Source organism: Oncorhynchus clarkii, chromosome 16 (assembly GCF_045791955.1).
Source record: "Oncorhynchus clarkii lewisi isolate Uvic-CL-2024 chromosome 16, UVic_Ocla_1.0, whole genome shotgun sequence".
Lineage (NCBI taxonomy): Eukaryota > Metazoa > Chordata > Actinopteri > Salmoniformes > Salmonidae > Oncorhynchus > Oncorhynchus clarkii.
Window position 1 is genome coordinate 19,162,378 of NC_092162.1, and position 16,533 is coordinate 19,178,910.

Below are 16,533 nucleotides of genomic sequence, written 5' to 3' on the forward strand. Positions count from 1 at the left end.
CTGCATGATTAATTATGCACCTTGGCAGGCCTGTCCGTGTAGAAAGTGGTGCAGTGAGACTTTGTATACTCAGTGGAAAAGTGTGTGATTGTTGTCAATCAGTACAACAGACTATCCACTTTCTGAATGAACCAATACTAGAGGGACAAACACCCACACAATCACAGACACACACACACACAAAAATACACACACACATACATACATACATACACACAGTCTCTCACAGACACAGACCAGGGGGTAGACTTCAGAGTACACAAGCACGCTAAGCATCTGGAAATAGAAGCCCATTTGAAGTTGAAGAGGCACATTGGTAATGAAGTGAGATGGACACTCGCTGCCTGCCTCCCTTCCTGTTTACTTATTGATGGCGTGTTTTTGGGGCCTTGATGCAGTCTGACTGTTGTGGCAGCAGGGGAGACGGAAACAGGATTTGTCGCAGATCTGCGGATAGCTGTCTAACAGGGATCTCAAGTTGCTTGTTGCTTGATGTCCTCTGTCAGACAAGGATAGTGGTTTTTGGGATAGAGGTAGAGAAACGTTTATTTAAGCATCTGCTTGCAATGAACTCTCCAAACGCATTTTACTGAGCAGTTGTGAAGCATGTCAGAAATGTCTATTAAAAATGTTCAGGGTGTGTAAAAATTTAATTCCGTTCACACAAGGGTCTTCATTTATTGACTCATGTAGATCGTAAAATAAAAAACATTTTTATTGAACCCTTATTTAACTAGGCAAGTCAGTTAAGAACAAATTCTTACTTACAATGACGGCCTACCACAGCCAAACCCGGACGATGCTGGGCCAATTGTGCACCGCCCTATGGGACTCCCCAATCACGGCCGGATGTGACACAACATTGTAAATAGATAAATATCCAATATCATATGCAACGTTAATACATCCTGAAATCTGACCTGACAACATTTTAAGTCCCTTTCCTGTTTTGACCAAGTCACTCCCAGAAGAAGTATATTTGGAGAGGTATGTATGCAGTGACCTTTGAAGTGTATGCCCCTCCCTGCCTCCCTTTGTGAATATGCTTGACACAATGAAAGGGTGAGAAATATTAATCATAATGAAAGGGCATTAGGAAACAGAGCCAGGCGATGACAACGGCTACCATAATAATTTCACTTTTGAGGTACTGTGCACTAGTCTACAACCTCAGTCACTCTTTAGATAATAGCCCCATACTGAAACCAGCCCAGTAAATGTAAGTCCATTAGCTAGTGTTGTCGCACTAGTTAAAACATAACATGAGTGCTTTGACTGGATTTCAACAAGGCCACAATTTGGAAGTGAAAAATCAGACATTGTTTTGCATTGATTTTGACACATTCAGATTTTTTCCCTCCACTCCTGTTGACAGATTATGTCTGACTGAGGCTCGGAGGGAGATGAAGCTAAATTAGATAGTCTGGGAGTGGATGTGTACGTGTGTCGTCATGTCTGTGTCAATCGAATCCCCATCTCCATCCCAATCCCCATCTCTGCCCTTTACAAACTATCAGACACCAAGACTTGATTCACAAATCCATTTGGGTCTCCATCATTTTTACATCGCCTACAGGGTTGGGGTCAATTCGAATTAAAGGCAGTCAATTCAGGAAGTGATTTTAAGGTTCTACTTTTCAATTGATTGAGAAGTCATTGAAAATAAATGCTCTTGTTTCAATTATTGAATTGTAATTTCCGTTTACTTTCTGAGCTGACTGCCTTCAAATAAATTGACCCCAACCCTGATTGCCAATGCTTCTCACGTCATATCTGCAGAAATGCGAATAACGTTTTCATAAGCTTGTCATATGGCGCACTGAGAATTTCCCTTGTGATGAAGGAATCCTCCCGAGATATGATCAACTCTCTAAGAACAAGGTTGATCCATCCCATACAAATATATAATTATTAGAACGGGTAAAGCCCCTTAGACCACAGCCTTACACTCAAAATGGCTGACATGGTAACTGACATTGTCAGTGTAATTCTAGTTCTATGGCGTATTTCTATCACATTTGGAAAAAGACTCAGATTGCTCAATGCCACCATGGGGAATTCATTTCATATAACAACTCAAAGGAAACTAAGTATAACTACGTCCAATTTCCACAGTGAGGTGCATTGTTTAATTGCATTGTAGACTTTGACGCAAGCGTTCCTCACAGATAGGCTGACCGGCAGTAACTCTGTTCCCCAAGGTGGTTGGGGGAATTATTTTTATATACTCTTGTCGCTTTTGATTTTTAAAAAAAAATTAGCTGCCAGGGAAATAAATAAATAAGTTGGAAGTACTGTCATGCTCACAAAGACAAGCCACGGCTTTGATCTTGGAGTGAGCTGAGAGCAGTGAGGAGACAGAGCGCGAGGGTGAGAAAGAGACAAAGAGAGAGAGAGAGAGAGGTACAGGCGGAGTGAGAGAGAGAAAGATCGACAGAGAGAGACGGAGGGGTGGACCACAGACCCTGGATCTCATTAATTACTCTCCTTTTCTTCTTGTGCCAGAGAGAGCGAAGCGTAGCCTCGCTAATCTTGGCACAACGTTCACATTCCATTGTTATTACAACATTACAGCAACTTCAGTATGCACCTCAGCTGAGTTCACACTTAGCAGCACTCCAGCACCACCATGTTGATGGGAGCAATCCAGGCAACTTTTCCTCCTTAGAGGCCCAGCTGATTGGATCAAAGAGGGGAGAATTAACTTTGATTCACTTGAAGGAATTGGAGCACTTGGAGTGTAGTCTATCAGTATTAGGTATCACAGGAGGTTGGTGGCACCTTAATTGGGGAGGGCAGGCACGTGGTAATGGCTGGAGTGGAATACGTGGAAAGGTACAGTATCAATAACATCAAACACTTGGTTTCCAGGTGTTTGATGCCATTCCATTTGCTCCGTTCCAGACGTTATTATGAGCCGTCCTCCCCTCAGCGGCCTCCACTGTTAGGTACACTCTGTTAATGCAGAATGCATACATCCACCATTGCGGGCCGTTTGAAGTAATCTGATGCTGCATGCAGAAGATGAAGGCAAGGCATTTGACTGACTGGAAGTGCTGCTATCTCCTCCTCTCCCCTCTGCCTGCATCCCAAATGGCACCCTTTTCCCTATGTAGTGCACCATACAGGGAATAGTCGCATTTTCTGCTGTTTCATCTTCATATGCTCATCCTCGTATGTAATCCGAACCTAATTGACAAGGAAAAGCGGCATAATCCACTCTCGCTGAGCACTGTAATTATGTGGCCAATACATACACAATAGCATCTTTAGTCTTCCCGGGTGATAAAACACAAATGAATTCCCATCAAGTCTATTCTTGAGCTATTTTGTAAAAGCAACATACATTCATAACTCAGTCTCACACACACATCCTGTCATTGACATTGATTTGATGGTTTGAGGGGACATTGAGGGGGACTTACGTGGGGTGCTTTGATTGATTTAAATTCCATTAATACCCTTTTTGCTTGGCAGCCGCTCTTGGGCCCCAGCCTGTGTCTGTTATCACAGTGTGGTTTTGATTGGATGGCTTCCTTATCGGTTGGCAACACACAGGAAGAGGCCCGGAGACAGCCAAAGATAGACTGCACTGGCAACACAGTACTGAAACAATAACCTGCAGATCAAACATGATTAGTCAAACCCCACTTTCTTAAAAGGGCAATCTGCAGTTCAAACGATAACAAAGTGGCGACCCCGCCAGTGTTTTGGTAAATAGCTCAGAGATGGGGCTGTAACCACTCAAATTCATAGATGGACCTATGGATGGAAGGACTCCATGAGATGAAAATGATAATTTGAACCATGTTTTGAAGCTTTACACTGTTTGTTTACATGTACTTTTTTTATTTACAAATATTGGAGAGAAACGAGCTTATATCTTGGGTTCTGATGGGGAATGACAGTTGAACTAAGCTCATGAGGCATTTATAAGTTATATTGAGAATCAATGGCTGTGTGAGTGTGTCTGTATGTGTGTGTGTTCTAATACAACTCAAATATATATTACAATCTGTAAACTGTTTGTCAAAACACAAGCTCCTGGAAGACAAGAGTATAATACCAAACAAATGGTGTTTCATTATTATGTGCCCACTTAGGACAATGATTTCAGATGTCAGTAGCCAAACGTTGTCTTTTCAGTGTCTAAAATATATTCCGCTCCGTGGCTGCACTTGCACTATAATTATTTGTCATAATTGGCAGGATCACACTTGGATGAAACCCTCCATAGGCGTCGTACACTCGCGTGTTGTGTCCCTGCCAATTTTCCGATGGCTACAGCAATGTTAGTTTTCTGGTTGCGTGGAAACTAAAAAGCTGCATTGAGCAAGCACTCAATTCAAGGTGCATTGCGCGCGGTTGGTTTGGCGATATGCAACAGAGGACCCCATGGAAGCGACCGAATTCCAGTTTGGAGTGGAATGAATAATTATCTATTTTGAAGATTTGAAAGTGGGCGTCTTGAAACTAAAGTGATTCGGTTGAGTGTCACACGCCATGCGAAGGAGGGGGAGAACGTTAAAGATGTAAGTAATGCTTCTTCTGCATGTTATTCAAAATGCATGCATTTCATAGACATACGTTTACATATACTGTTAAACACGGCATGCGGTGATATAGGCTACTATAAGGCTTTTATGATTGTGGAAATAACTGCAGCTTGTATTCAGGCTCCAAAAATGCTTGTTGAAGAATGGGGCAAACAGTAGCTTATTACCTACCGTATTTAGCCTGACAAGATAGAAGACTAACTTCGAAAGGCTATCAATTCCCCAGGAGGCATTGGTCTAGCCTACACCCAGTAAGAGTTTATTATTGACACGCTTGTTGCTTACAATGAAAATAGTGACTATTACGCCAAAGAAAATGTGCAGGTAAAATATTTGTGTGTAAGTAACAATAGTAGATTAATAGCCTAAAAATAATTTGTATTTATAAATGTATTGTATGTCAGAATACCCTTCAAAGTGAACTGAACTTAAATAATACACTTGATTATTAATCCTTTAATTATTGCTTCAATTTTAGTTGATATCACAGGGGTCAAGTTCAAAATGGAAATTCATTCCTGCAGCTCTAAATTGCCATTTCGATTAATCAAAATGATGTTTTGCTTAAAGGGTCAAAATTGCTAAATATATTTTTTTGACTTTTAAATGAAGGATATGTACTCATTTGGTTCTTGGGGGGAAAAAATGATATTTAAGCATGGTCAGTCCTTGGATTCATAGGTCTGTCTATACATTTGAGAGTGGTTACATTTCTCCAGCCCATCCCTCCGCTCTTTACTAAAACAGTGGCTGGGTGGCGCACTTTGTTATTGTTTGAACCCTAGATGGCCTCTAACGAAAACGTGTGTTCCTGTTTCTCTAACACATGGCTGGCTAGGCAAGCACCAGTACTATAATATATAATTCTGGGAATAAATGCATGAAGTCTTTCAATGGAAATCAGACAGGCAGGCAATAATAATCTGAGTCCCTAAACCGACTGAAATGTGTTCATAATTGGGGTGGATAGGGACAGAGTTGGGAGAGCATGGTAATATGGTTAGACTCATATGTAAGTGTCTGCATCTCAACATAACATTCCCTCACAGCTGTGTTTGTTCTTCTGTGCTTCCTCTCTCCTCACCTCCCTTTCTGTGTCTCATCCTCATGACCTACATAGGCCTAACTTGTCTATCATTGGTTGTCTGGACAGAATGATAATACAATGAACAATCACAACAAAATAATACATGAACAACTTTGACAATCCTTTGCTTTGAGGACATTGTAGTTCTATTCCTTCAGGATTATAATGGTTTTGCTGAGTTAGGTCCTACATTTGCGTCATATCAAAATTATTGCTCTTGCATACTTGGTGCCTGAGATGTAGCCTATTATTCTAACATTGACTGCAGTCAATTTATGAACTGCCAAAACTGACCTCTGGGCACTTGTCTTGAGCACAGTGTAAATTTAAATGCAGGAGAGGTCAATTATAGTTGGGTTGTTGATGTCTTTATAGCTTAATTAACCTGATTTTATTGATAATTTATTTAATGAGGTTGGTGTTGCGCTCTTTCTCTCTTGTTGTCCCATAGCTTTATCCCTCACTCACTTTCGTCTCTCCATCACCACATCCTTCCCTCCGTCACCCCTCCAGCCCCGCTTTTCATTAACAGCTGTCTTTCTCAGCCCATGACATGCTAATATCTCCCTCTTTCCTCCGATGCATCTCATTAATCTCTCTTCAGTGGGCCTTCCTCTGTGTTCTTCTCCATTGTCATGTTACCTATTTTCCTCAGATCTCTCCTTTTTTTTTTCTTTCTCTCCTCGTGTGTCCAGTTTCCTTGGTTCCCCACAGCTCCACCTCATCAGGGCAGCATGGATCATGGTGGGAAAATTACCGCTTTTCTTACACAGAAACACTTTAGGCATCCTTTTCATATCCTTGAGCATTTTGTCTTATCTGTAGTCAGGGCTGTTCCACTAGATCTTCTTTGTTTGGCTTTAATAACGAAATGGGGATAATCATCTGAGTGTATCTTTTGAAAGAAGAAGGTCAGGGCTGATAGGGACGGTCTCGAACTTTCAACTGGTCTGGCCTATTGCAATGAGACTTGTTAGGATGCGTCATTTAGACGACTCCCCCGGTCATGTGGTACTTAGAGCTCAATTTCATTTTTTTAATCTTGGTAAGTGGATCTTGCTCTGGTCTCCAGCCATTTTAAAGAACCAGCCGAAGTCCGAGAGTTTAAGTTAAATTATTTTTTACAGGAGAGGATATAGCTGCTAGCACAACATGCTAAGGCTGTTTGGGTTGCCTTTGTTGCCTTTTTTTAGCTTTAGCATGTACAATGCTGTTGGGTGGCCAAAATACATGTCAAGTGAGTTTTTCCTTAAGAGGATTAGTAATGGGATAGCAAATGGTTGGTGTTCAGGTATTAATGAAGGGTGTTAGGGTAAAAGGACAGATATTTTTTTAGAGGCTTACATGCTAAATAAAAAGTGTAAATTACAGGACTCATTAACAAGTTGTTAGCTCAATGTTGTTTTCACTGACCCCGGTTCTGAGTGCGTAAACAGTTTATGGATTAGCCTACTGAACACAGTTCACATCAGTAGCTGATGTGAACAAAACCTTTAAACAAGTCAACATTCACAATGCCGCTGGGCCAGACGGATTACCAGGACGTGTACTCAACTGTCAAGTGTCTTCACTGACATTTTCAACCTCTCCCTGACCGAGTCTGTAATGCCTACATGTTTCAAGCAGACCACCATAGTCCCTGTGCCCAAGTAAGCGAAGGTAACCTGCCTAAATGATTACCACACCGTGGCACTCAAGTCGGTAGCCATGAAGTGCTTTGAAAGGCTGGTCATGGCTCACACATCAACAGCATCCTCCCTGACACCCTAGACCCACTTCAATTCGTATACCGCCCCAACAGATCCACAGATGACGCAATCTCAATCACACTTCACACTGCCCTTTCTCACCTGGACAAAGGGAACACATATGTGAGAATGCTGTTCATTGTGCCCACAAAGCTCATCACTAAGTTAAGGACTCTGGCAGAGGATTCTGGACTTTGACGGGCCGCCCCCAGGTGGTAAGAGTTGGCAACAACACGTCTGCCATGCTGATCCTTAACACTGGGGCCCCACAGGGGTGTGTACTTAGTCCCCTCCTGTATTCCCTGTTCACCCACGATTGCGTGGCCAACACCCTCATTAAGTTTGCTGACGACACAACAGTGGTAGGCCTGATCACCGAGAATGATGGGGCGGCCTATAGGGAGGAGGTCAGAGAACTGGCAGTGTGATGCCAGGGCAACAACCTCTCCCTCAATGTGAGCAAGACAAAGGAGATGATTGTGGACGACAGGTAAATGTGGGCCGAACAGGCCCCCATTAACATCGGCGAGGCTGTAGTGGAGCGGGTCGAGAGTTTCAAGTTCCTTGGTGTCCACATCACCAACAAACTATCATGGTCCAAACATACCAAGACAGTCCTGAAGAGGTCACGACAAAACCTTTTCCCCCTCAGGAAACTGAAAAGATGGGCCAATTGTGTGTCGCCTCATGGGTCTCCCGGTCACGGCCGGCTGCGACACAACCTGGTATCAAACCAGGATCTGTAGTGATGCAGCTAGCACTGCGATGCAGTGCATTTGACCACTGCGCCACTCGGGAGGCCCCTGAATGCCAAGATGATTGCATGTTCCTTGTTGAAACATGGCTGTCATCAGACTGTAGTGCCGCTCTTATTGAAACCTCCCCCTGGCCTACAGCTTTTCATACTCTATCAAAAAAGGGTGGGAGAACAGTCTCTATTTTTACTAATGCTCTCAGCTGTAAGGACATTTTGTTTGGTGACTTTGGGTCTTTTGAGCATCATGCTATACTGTTTAAATGTCAGCCACCAGTGCTGGCCATAACCCTGTATAGGTCGTGAAAGCACCGCCCCACTTTCTTTACTGTTTTATCTGAACTATTGTCTATTGTCCTTGAGAACTATGATAAAATCATTGTGTTGGGTGATTTTAATATTAATCTTGACCAAGAAACTGACTCCAAGGCCATTGAATTTATTAATATTTTAAGCTCTATGGACTTTATCCAGCATGTTGCTAGGCCCACCCTACTCTGGACCTGGTTATTTCCCACCTGGACAAAAGGAACACCTATGTGAGAATGCTGTTCATTGACTACAGCTCAGCGTTCAACACCATAGTACACTCAAAGCTCATCACCAAGCTAAGGAACCTGGGACTAAACACCTCCCTCTGCAACTGGATCCTGGACTTCCTGATGGGCTGCCCCCAGGTGGTGAGGGTAGGTAGCAACAAATCTGCCACACTGACCCTCAACACTGGAGCTCTCCAGGGGTGCGTGCTCAGTCCCCTCCTGTACTCCCTGTTCACCCACGACTGCCAGGCACGACTCCAACACCATCATTAAGTTTGCTGAAGACACAACAGTGTAGGCCTGATCACCGACAATGACGAGACAGCCTATAGGGAAAGGGCAGTGTGGAGTGCAATAGAGACTGCATCATCTGTGGATCTGTCAGGGTGGAATGCGAATTAGTGGGTCTAGGTCTAGGGTTTCAGGGATAATGGTGTTGATTTGAGCCATGACCAGCCTTTCAAAGCACTTCATGGCTCAAGACGTGAGTGCTACGGGTTGGTAGTCATTTAGACAGGTTACCTTAGTGTTCTTGGGCACAGGGACTATGGTGGTCTGCTTGAAACATATTGGTATTACAAACTCAGTCAGGGACAGGTTGAAAATGTCAGTGAAGACACTTGCCAGTTAGTCAGCGCATGCTCGGAGTACACATCCTGGTAATCCATCTGGCCCTGCTGCGTTGTGAATGTTGACCTGTTTAAAGGTCTTACTCACATCAGCTATGGAGAGCGTGATCACACAGTCGTCCGGAACAGCTGATGCTCTCATGCAAATTTCAGTGTTACTTGCCTTGAAGCGAGCATAGAAGTAATTTGGCTCGACTGGTAGGCTCGTGTCACTTGGCAGCTCGTGGCTTTGCTTCCCTTTGTAGTCTGTAATAGTTTGCAAGCCATGCCACGAGCGTATGAGCCAGTGTAGTTCGACTCAATCTTAGTCCTGTATTGACACTTTGCCTGTTTGATGGTTAGTTGGCGGGCATAGTGGGATTTCTTATAAGCTTCTGGGTTAGAGTCCCACTCCTTGAAAGTGGCAGGTCTAGCCTTTAGCTCAGTGCGGATGTTACCTGTAATCCATGGCTTCTGGTTGGGGTATGTACTAGAGGTCGACTGATTAATCTGAATGGCCGATTAATTAGGGCCGATTTCAAGTTTTCATAACAATCGGAAATCTGTATTTTTGGGCTCCGATTTAAAAAAAATATTATTATTATTTTTGTATACCTTTTATTTAACTAGGCAAGTCAGTTAAGAGCACATTCTTATTTTCAATGACGGCCTAGGAACGGTGGGTTAACTGCCTTGTTCAGGGGCAGAACGACAGATTTCCACCTTGTCAGCTCAGGGGATTCAATCTTGCAACTGTACAGTTAACTAGTCCAACGCTCTAACCATTGCACTCCACGAGAAGCATGCCTGTTACGCGAATGCAGTAGAAGCCAAGGTAAATTGCTAGCTAGCTTTAAACTTATCTTATAAAAAACAATCAATCATAACTACTAATCCAGTTTAGCATGCAATATTAACCAGGTGAAATTGTGTCATTTCTCTTACCTTCATTGCACGCAGAGTCAGGGTATATGCAACAGTTTGTGCTGCCTGGCTCATTGCGAACTAATTTGCCAGAATTTTACGTAATTATGACATAACATTGAAGGTTGTGCAATGTAACAAAAATATTTAGACTTATATTATTTAGACTTCAGACTTTATCTAACGGGATGCCACCCGTTAGAGAAAATACAGAACGGTTCCGTATTTCACTGAAATAATAAACTTGTGTTTTCGAAATTATAGTTTCCGGATTCTACCATATAAATGACCAAAGGCTCATATTTCTGTGTGTTATTATGTTATAATTAAGTCTGATTTGATAGAGCAGTCTGACTGAGCAGCAGCAGGCCCGTAATCATTCATTCAAACAGCACTTTTGTGCGTTTTGCCAGCAGCTCTTCGCAAGCACATCGCTTTTTATGACTTCAAGCCTATCAGCCTAATGGCTGGTGTAACCAATGTGAAATGGCTAGCTAGTTAGCTGGGTGTGCGCTAATATTGTTTCAAACGTCACCCGCTTTTAGATTTGGAGTAGTTATTCCCCTTGCACTGCAAGGGCTGCGGCTTTTGTGGAGCAATGGGTAATGCTGCTTCGAGTGTGTCTGTTGTCGATGTGTTCCTGGTTCGAGCCCAGGTAGGGGCGAGGAGGGGGACGGAAGCTATACTGTTACACTGGCAATACTATATTGGCACATATTACTTTCTTCTCTAACACTTTGTTTTGCATTATTTAAACCAAATTGAACATGTTTTATTATTTATTTGAGGTTAAATTGATTGTATTGATGTATTATATTAAGTTAAAATAAGTGTTCATTAAGTATTGTTGTAATTATCATTATTACAAATAAATAAATAAATAAAACAATTGGCCGATTAATCGGTATCGGCTTTTTTGGTCCTCCAATAATCGGTATCGGTATTGAAAAATCATAATCGGTCGACCTCTAGTATGTACGTAAAGTCACTGTGGGGACGACGTCATCGATGCACTTATTGATGAAGCCAATGACTGATGTGATTTAAGTCCCCGGCCACTAGGAGCACCGCATCTGGATGAGCATTTTCCTGTTTGCTTATGACCGTATACAGCTCATTGAGTGCGGTCTTAGTGCCAGCATCGGTTTGTGGTGGTAAATAGACAGCTACAAAGAATATAGATGAAAACTCTCTTAGTAAATAGTGTGGTCTACAGCTTATCATGAGATACTCTACCTTAGGCGAGCAAAACCTTGAGACTTCCTTTGACCCCAGAGGCTGCTGTTCTATCCTGCCAAAAAAGCATAAAACCCGCCAGCTGTATGTTATTCATGTCGTCGTTCAGCTACGACTCGGTGAAACATAAGATATTACAGTTTTTAAATGTCCCTTTGGTAGGATATACATGCTCGCAGTTCGTCTATTTTATTATCAAATTATTGTACGTTGGCTAATAGGACCGATGGTAAAGAAAGATTACCCACTTGCCGTCAAATCCTTACAAGGCACCCAGACATGCGTCCCAGATATCGCTGTCTCTTTCTCCTGCGAATGACTGGGATGAGGGCCTTGTTGGGTGTCTGGAGTAAATCCTTTGCATCCATCTCATTAAAGAAAAATTATCTTCTTCCAGTACGGGGTGAGTAATCACTGTCGTGATATCTAGAAGCTCTTTTTGGTCATAAGAGACGGTGGCAAAAACATTATGTACAAAATAAGTAACAAATAACGTGAAAAAACACACACAATAGCACAATTTGGTTAGGGGGCTGTAAGACAGCAGCCATCTCCTCCGGCGCCATTATCGTTAGATGTTACTTTAGCTAGTATGGTGACAACGATGTTAGTTGTGTGTAGTGTTTATTTTTGCTTGGTCACATACAGCTGATGTGTTGTGCATTGAAGTCCACAATCAAAGGGAAGAGGTGAGAGGAGGAGAGTGCATAGATGCGAGAAGGGATACAACGTGGTTGCTATGAAAGTGAACTGTGTTTACGCGTGATATTCATTCCACCGTTTATGTTGAAAAACGATTCTTAAAAGGACGCAAACGGAACAAAATGGGGATAAACATACCTGAATTTGTCCAATAGAAACTCTTGTTTGCAACTGTTGGACTAATGATTACACCGCATATCAGCTAGATGCTGGCAGGAGTGTGCAAGGCGGTATTGAATGTCACTGTCTGTCACCTCAAATTTGTGTCTCGACCTGTGTGCACCTACATTGTAAACTGTCATTCATTGGCTGGGCTGTAGCAACCTCATGATGGGTATACAAAAAAAATGCTGTTACATTGAGCTGGGTGAATGGAATATGAATGACAGTCATCCAATATGCTTTAATAGAAAGAAGGCCATGCTCATAAAAAAATAAAATCATCCTCCATCTTAAACGGCACTGACCGCCACTGATGATATCCCTTGACAGCGTCATCAGAAAGCACAGCATTGATTTTCACTGCTACGCAGACGATACACGACTTTACATTTCTGTATCACCAGAGGATTTTAACTCCATGGATAAATGATTTGACTGTATTAGTGATTTAAATACTTGGATTGCTCACAAGACAAGGCCGAGGTACTTGTTGGAGCCAAAGCACAGAGAGAGAATCTGGCTGCACATTTTAATTAATGCGCAATAAAGATAGTTGTTATTTTAGATTCTTAACTCAATTTCAAATCACACATTAGGAATGTGACCAAAATAGCTTTTAACCACATTGCCAAGGTGCAGCTGTTTCTCTCTGACTGATACAGTCAGACTCATCCATGCTTTTATTACGTGGTGATGACTACTTTAATGCTCTCCTGTCTGGTCTTCCCAAGAAAGCCATCGGTCAACTGAAAAACATACAAAATGCTGCAGCACGGGTACTGACCAAGACCAGACAGAGCGCACACATTACACTGGTTTTAAGGTCTCTACACTGGCTGCCTGTTACTTTTAGAATAATTTTAAGGTTTTTCTATTGGTTTTTAAATCAAAACCACAATTGTGCACCCCAATACATGTCAAACATGCTTTTAAGATATGGACTCAGTAGTTCCCTCAGGTCATCTGGCACTGGCCTTCTAACTACCCCAAAGCCTAGGACCAAGAAGCATGGAGAGGTTATTATGCCCCCAGCCTCTGGAATAGCCTGCCAGAGAACCTGAGGGGAGCTGAAACTGTGGGCATATTTAAAAGAGATCCCTCAGAGTGCTTTTTAGTTGTTCAGTGTGTCATTCTTTTTGTTGTTGTCTTATTTTTGTTGTGTAGTAAATATTTCAGCTTTTATTTTCATTGGGGGTTTTTTCCCTGTAAAAGCACATTTTGTTGCACTCAATGTCTGAAATGTGCTTTATAAATAAAGCTTGATTCAATTTGATTCACTGAAAAATATATATATTTTTACTTTATTTGTGTCACGACTTCCGCCGAAGTTGGCTTCCCTGCCTGTTTGGGCAGTGCTCAGCGGTCATCGTCACGTCCTACTAGCCGCTACAGATCCCTTTTTCGTTTGTCTGTTGGTTTTGTCTTATTAGTTTCACCTGTGTGTATTTTGGTTTAATTAGCTTCCCTATATGTAGTAGTTTGACCCGCCCTTGTTTTGTGCGGGATTGTCTTTTGTTACTGGTGTACATATTAGGTCGTATTTTATTTTCTATACTGGACACCCTGTGGTTTTGGGTTGTCTGGTATAGTGTCCTGCGCCCTGTATTGTATTGGGCTTATCAGTTGGGTGTGCAATAGTAAAGCACTTTACTCCGTTACTCTCTCTCTGCGTCTGATTCCTGCACACACACCTAGTCCCGCGTGACAATTTGACCTTTATTTAACTAGGCAAGACGGTTAAGAACAAATTCTTATTTTCAATGACGGCCTAGGAACAGTGGGTTAACTGCCTTGTTCAGGGGCAGAACAACAGATTTTTACCTTGTCAGCTCGGGGGGGATTCGATCTTGCAACCTTTCGGTTACTAGTCCAACGCTCTAACCACTAGGCTACCTGCCGAAATAAGCCAGCACTGCAGGGATGTCAATTATCAGTCCCACTGACACCAAAGCACTTTTTGCTGAACAAGACCGCAAGATCCCCTCCGCATCCTCACCACAGTTACACTAGTTATCCTGCATCTGTGTTTGAAGTAACACATCTATTTGTAATAAATGTTTTGCATGTTTGGTGACCAATTGTACCTCTCCTATCAGTGGGTTGTGTTGACTCCCTCCACCAATCATGCTTCTTGTTTCTCCATAGGCTTGACAGCTATTGGGGAGGTTGACACTGGCTCCGCCCCTTCGCCCAGGTTGATCTTCCCTGGAGCATGCCCATATCCCACCATGCACCTGCTGGCGAGCGGCTGGCTACTGCGCCATTCGGTGGTCATGTGTCTGCTGCTGCACAGCGTGGTGCTGATGACCTGCTTCCACCACGCCGCCACCAGCTGCTCCCAGGGCTGCTACTGCTCTGAGAGCGACGGCCGTGGAAAGACGGTGCGCTGCAGCAACCTGCGTCTCACGGAGATCCCCCAGGACCTACCCAATGACACACGGCGCATCTACCTGGACTTCAACCTGCTCACCGAGGTCCCCAGCAATGCTTTCCAGGGTCTGCCCCTGCTCAGCGAGCTGGACCTCTCCAACAACGAGCTGGCCAAGCTGGAGCGAGGGGCCTTCAGGAGCCTGGGGCCCTCGCTCACCTTCCTGGACTTGTCTTCCAACAAATTGGTCAACTTTAACCCTGAAGCCTTTGAGGGGCTGCGGGCGCGCGCCAACCTGACCAATAACCCGTGGCACTGCGACTGCAGCCTGCAGATGTCCATGCCCCACATTGACCTGGAGCCCCTCTCGCTGACGGGCATCGTGTGTGAGACGTCGGATCCGCCCGACGTGGGGGCGGAGGGTGTGCCCTTCCTGCTGGCCCAGGACCTGGACCTGTGCGTGGTGATGAAGAAGACCACGGACGTGGCCATGCTGGTCACCATGTTCGGCTGGTTCACCATGGTCATCTCCTACCTGGTCTACTACGTCCGGCACAACACGGAGGATGCCCGCCGCCACCTGGAGTACCTCAAGTCTCTGCCCACCAAGCCGGGCCCGTCCGAGGCCTCTTCTACTGTCAGCACTATGGTATAGCCCAGGACCAGGAGAGCCCAGTTGGGGGCTTAGGCTGGAGGGCTAAGTCTGCCAGAGGAGGTGGTTATTATAGGGCCGTAACCTGGCTGCACCCACACTTCAGGCCATTCAGTGCCAGCCAAGGAGAGTTCTGTCTGGCTTTTAGGTGGGTGCCACAGCGGCACTAGGATTTGTGTCCATATATGCAGGAAGCCCATCCAGACCTGGGCACCGTACATAACCCAGATTAATAATTGAACCAGGAGTGGCCCATTATCAAAATTGTGCCTGTGAAGGGTCCTTTGGCCATATAAAACAGCAAACAGAACAACAGGATAGCAACACACACTATGAACAACTCTGTCACACCGTATCCTTCCATGTACAATTATTGTTTTCCATATAACATCCATATAGTATACGCAGTCTATAAACAGTGAAATGTAGTTCTTTACAATAAAACAATGTATTCCATGGGTTTCTTTTTAAAATTATCGTTGGTGCAAATGGTCTTATTTTACCTCCCAAGAAACTAAGCAAATGTATGTGCATATGTCAACTGGACCATCAGTTGAATCTGCCTATAATGTGTTCAGGCCACTGTACTAGAATGATACACATTAATCATTAATCAATGAAACGCTCCAACCGGTAAAAGGGCTCAGAGATCTGATTGATCCACACACCACTATAAAACAGTACACATACAAGCTGCATTGCTGTTATGCACTGTGTAGTAGAAGGGCTGTACAGGAAACCCGTCCTCGCTGTACTATAGCGACTTTTTGTTGTTCTCACCAAGACAATGAAACAGCCAGCACAGTATAGGAACATTCCTGCCTACACACCACGGCACAATGATCCTTCACACAGAAACCATCCCAAGTGGGAGAAAATGTGTTCCTTTTAGTTCCCTTCTGTTTTAAAGTGCACATTAAGGTCCTGCTGTGGGGGTTTACAGTGCGTTAATCACTCATGCTGGCACAACACAATGCTTCCAAAACTGTGGGCTGAGTCCACTGGGACTAAAATTGCCAATAAGAGCTAATACACACGTTCAGCAGTTTAATATTTGAAAGGGAAGGGCTTTTTAAAAATGTACTTGCCTTTGTCTGAGTTGTATTACTCAGCAGAATTAACCTTGTGGTGGGTTCCAAGAAACGGAAAGAGATTATAAATGAGATTGTTTGGGATACTCCGATGTAGTTGTTCTTC

The 16,533-nt window shown here is 43.6% G+C and overlaps 1 protein-coding gene across 2 annotated transcripts; it reads left to right on the forward strand.

The window, feature by feature from the left end:
- Positions 1 to 4,315: 4,315 nt before the first annotated feature.
- LOC139367495 (leucine rich repeat containing 3Ca) lies at positions 4,316 to 15,812 on the forward strand. 2 transcript variants are annotated; one of them, XM_071105723.1, is made up of 2 exons: positions 4,316 to 4,532; positions 14,462 to 15,812. In XM_071105723.1, the coding sequence occupies exon 2, from the start codon at positions 14,545 to 14,547 to the stop codon at positions 15,337 to 15,339; it is 795 nt and encodes a 264-aa protein (XP_070961824.1). In that variant the 5' UTR covers positions 4,316 to 4,532; positions 14,462 to 14,544; the 3' UTR covers positions 15,340 to 15,812. The 2 variants fall into 2 exon arrangements, with proteins under 2 accessions (XP_070961824.1, XP_070961825.1); XM_071105724.1 differs by lacking the exon at positions 4,316 to 4,532 and adding an exon at positions 4,794 to 4,895.
- Positions 15,813 to 16,533: the final 721 nt, after the last annotated feature.

Bases quoted from the DNA above. Each gene is read 5' to 3' on its own strand.
- LOC139367495 (XM_071105723.1), top strand. From the start codon at position 14,545: ATGCACCTGCTGGCGAGCGGCTGGCTACTGCGCCATTCGGTGGTCATG.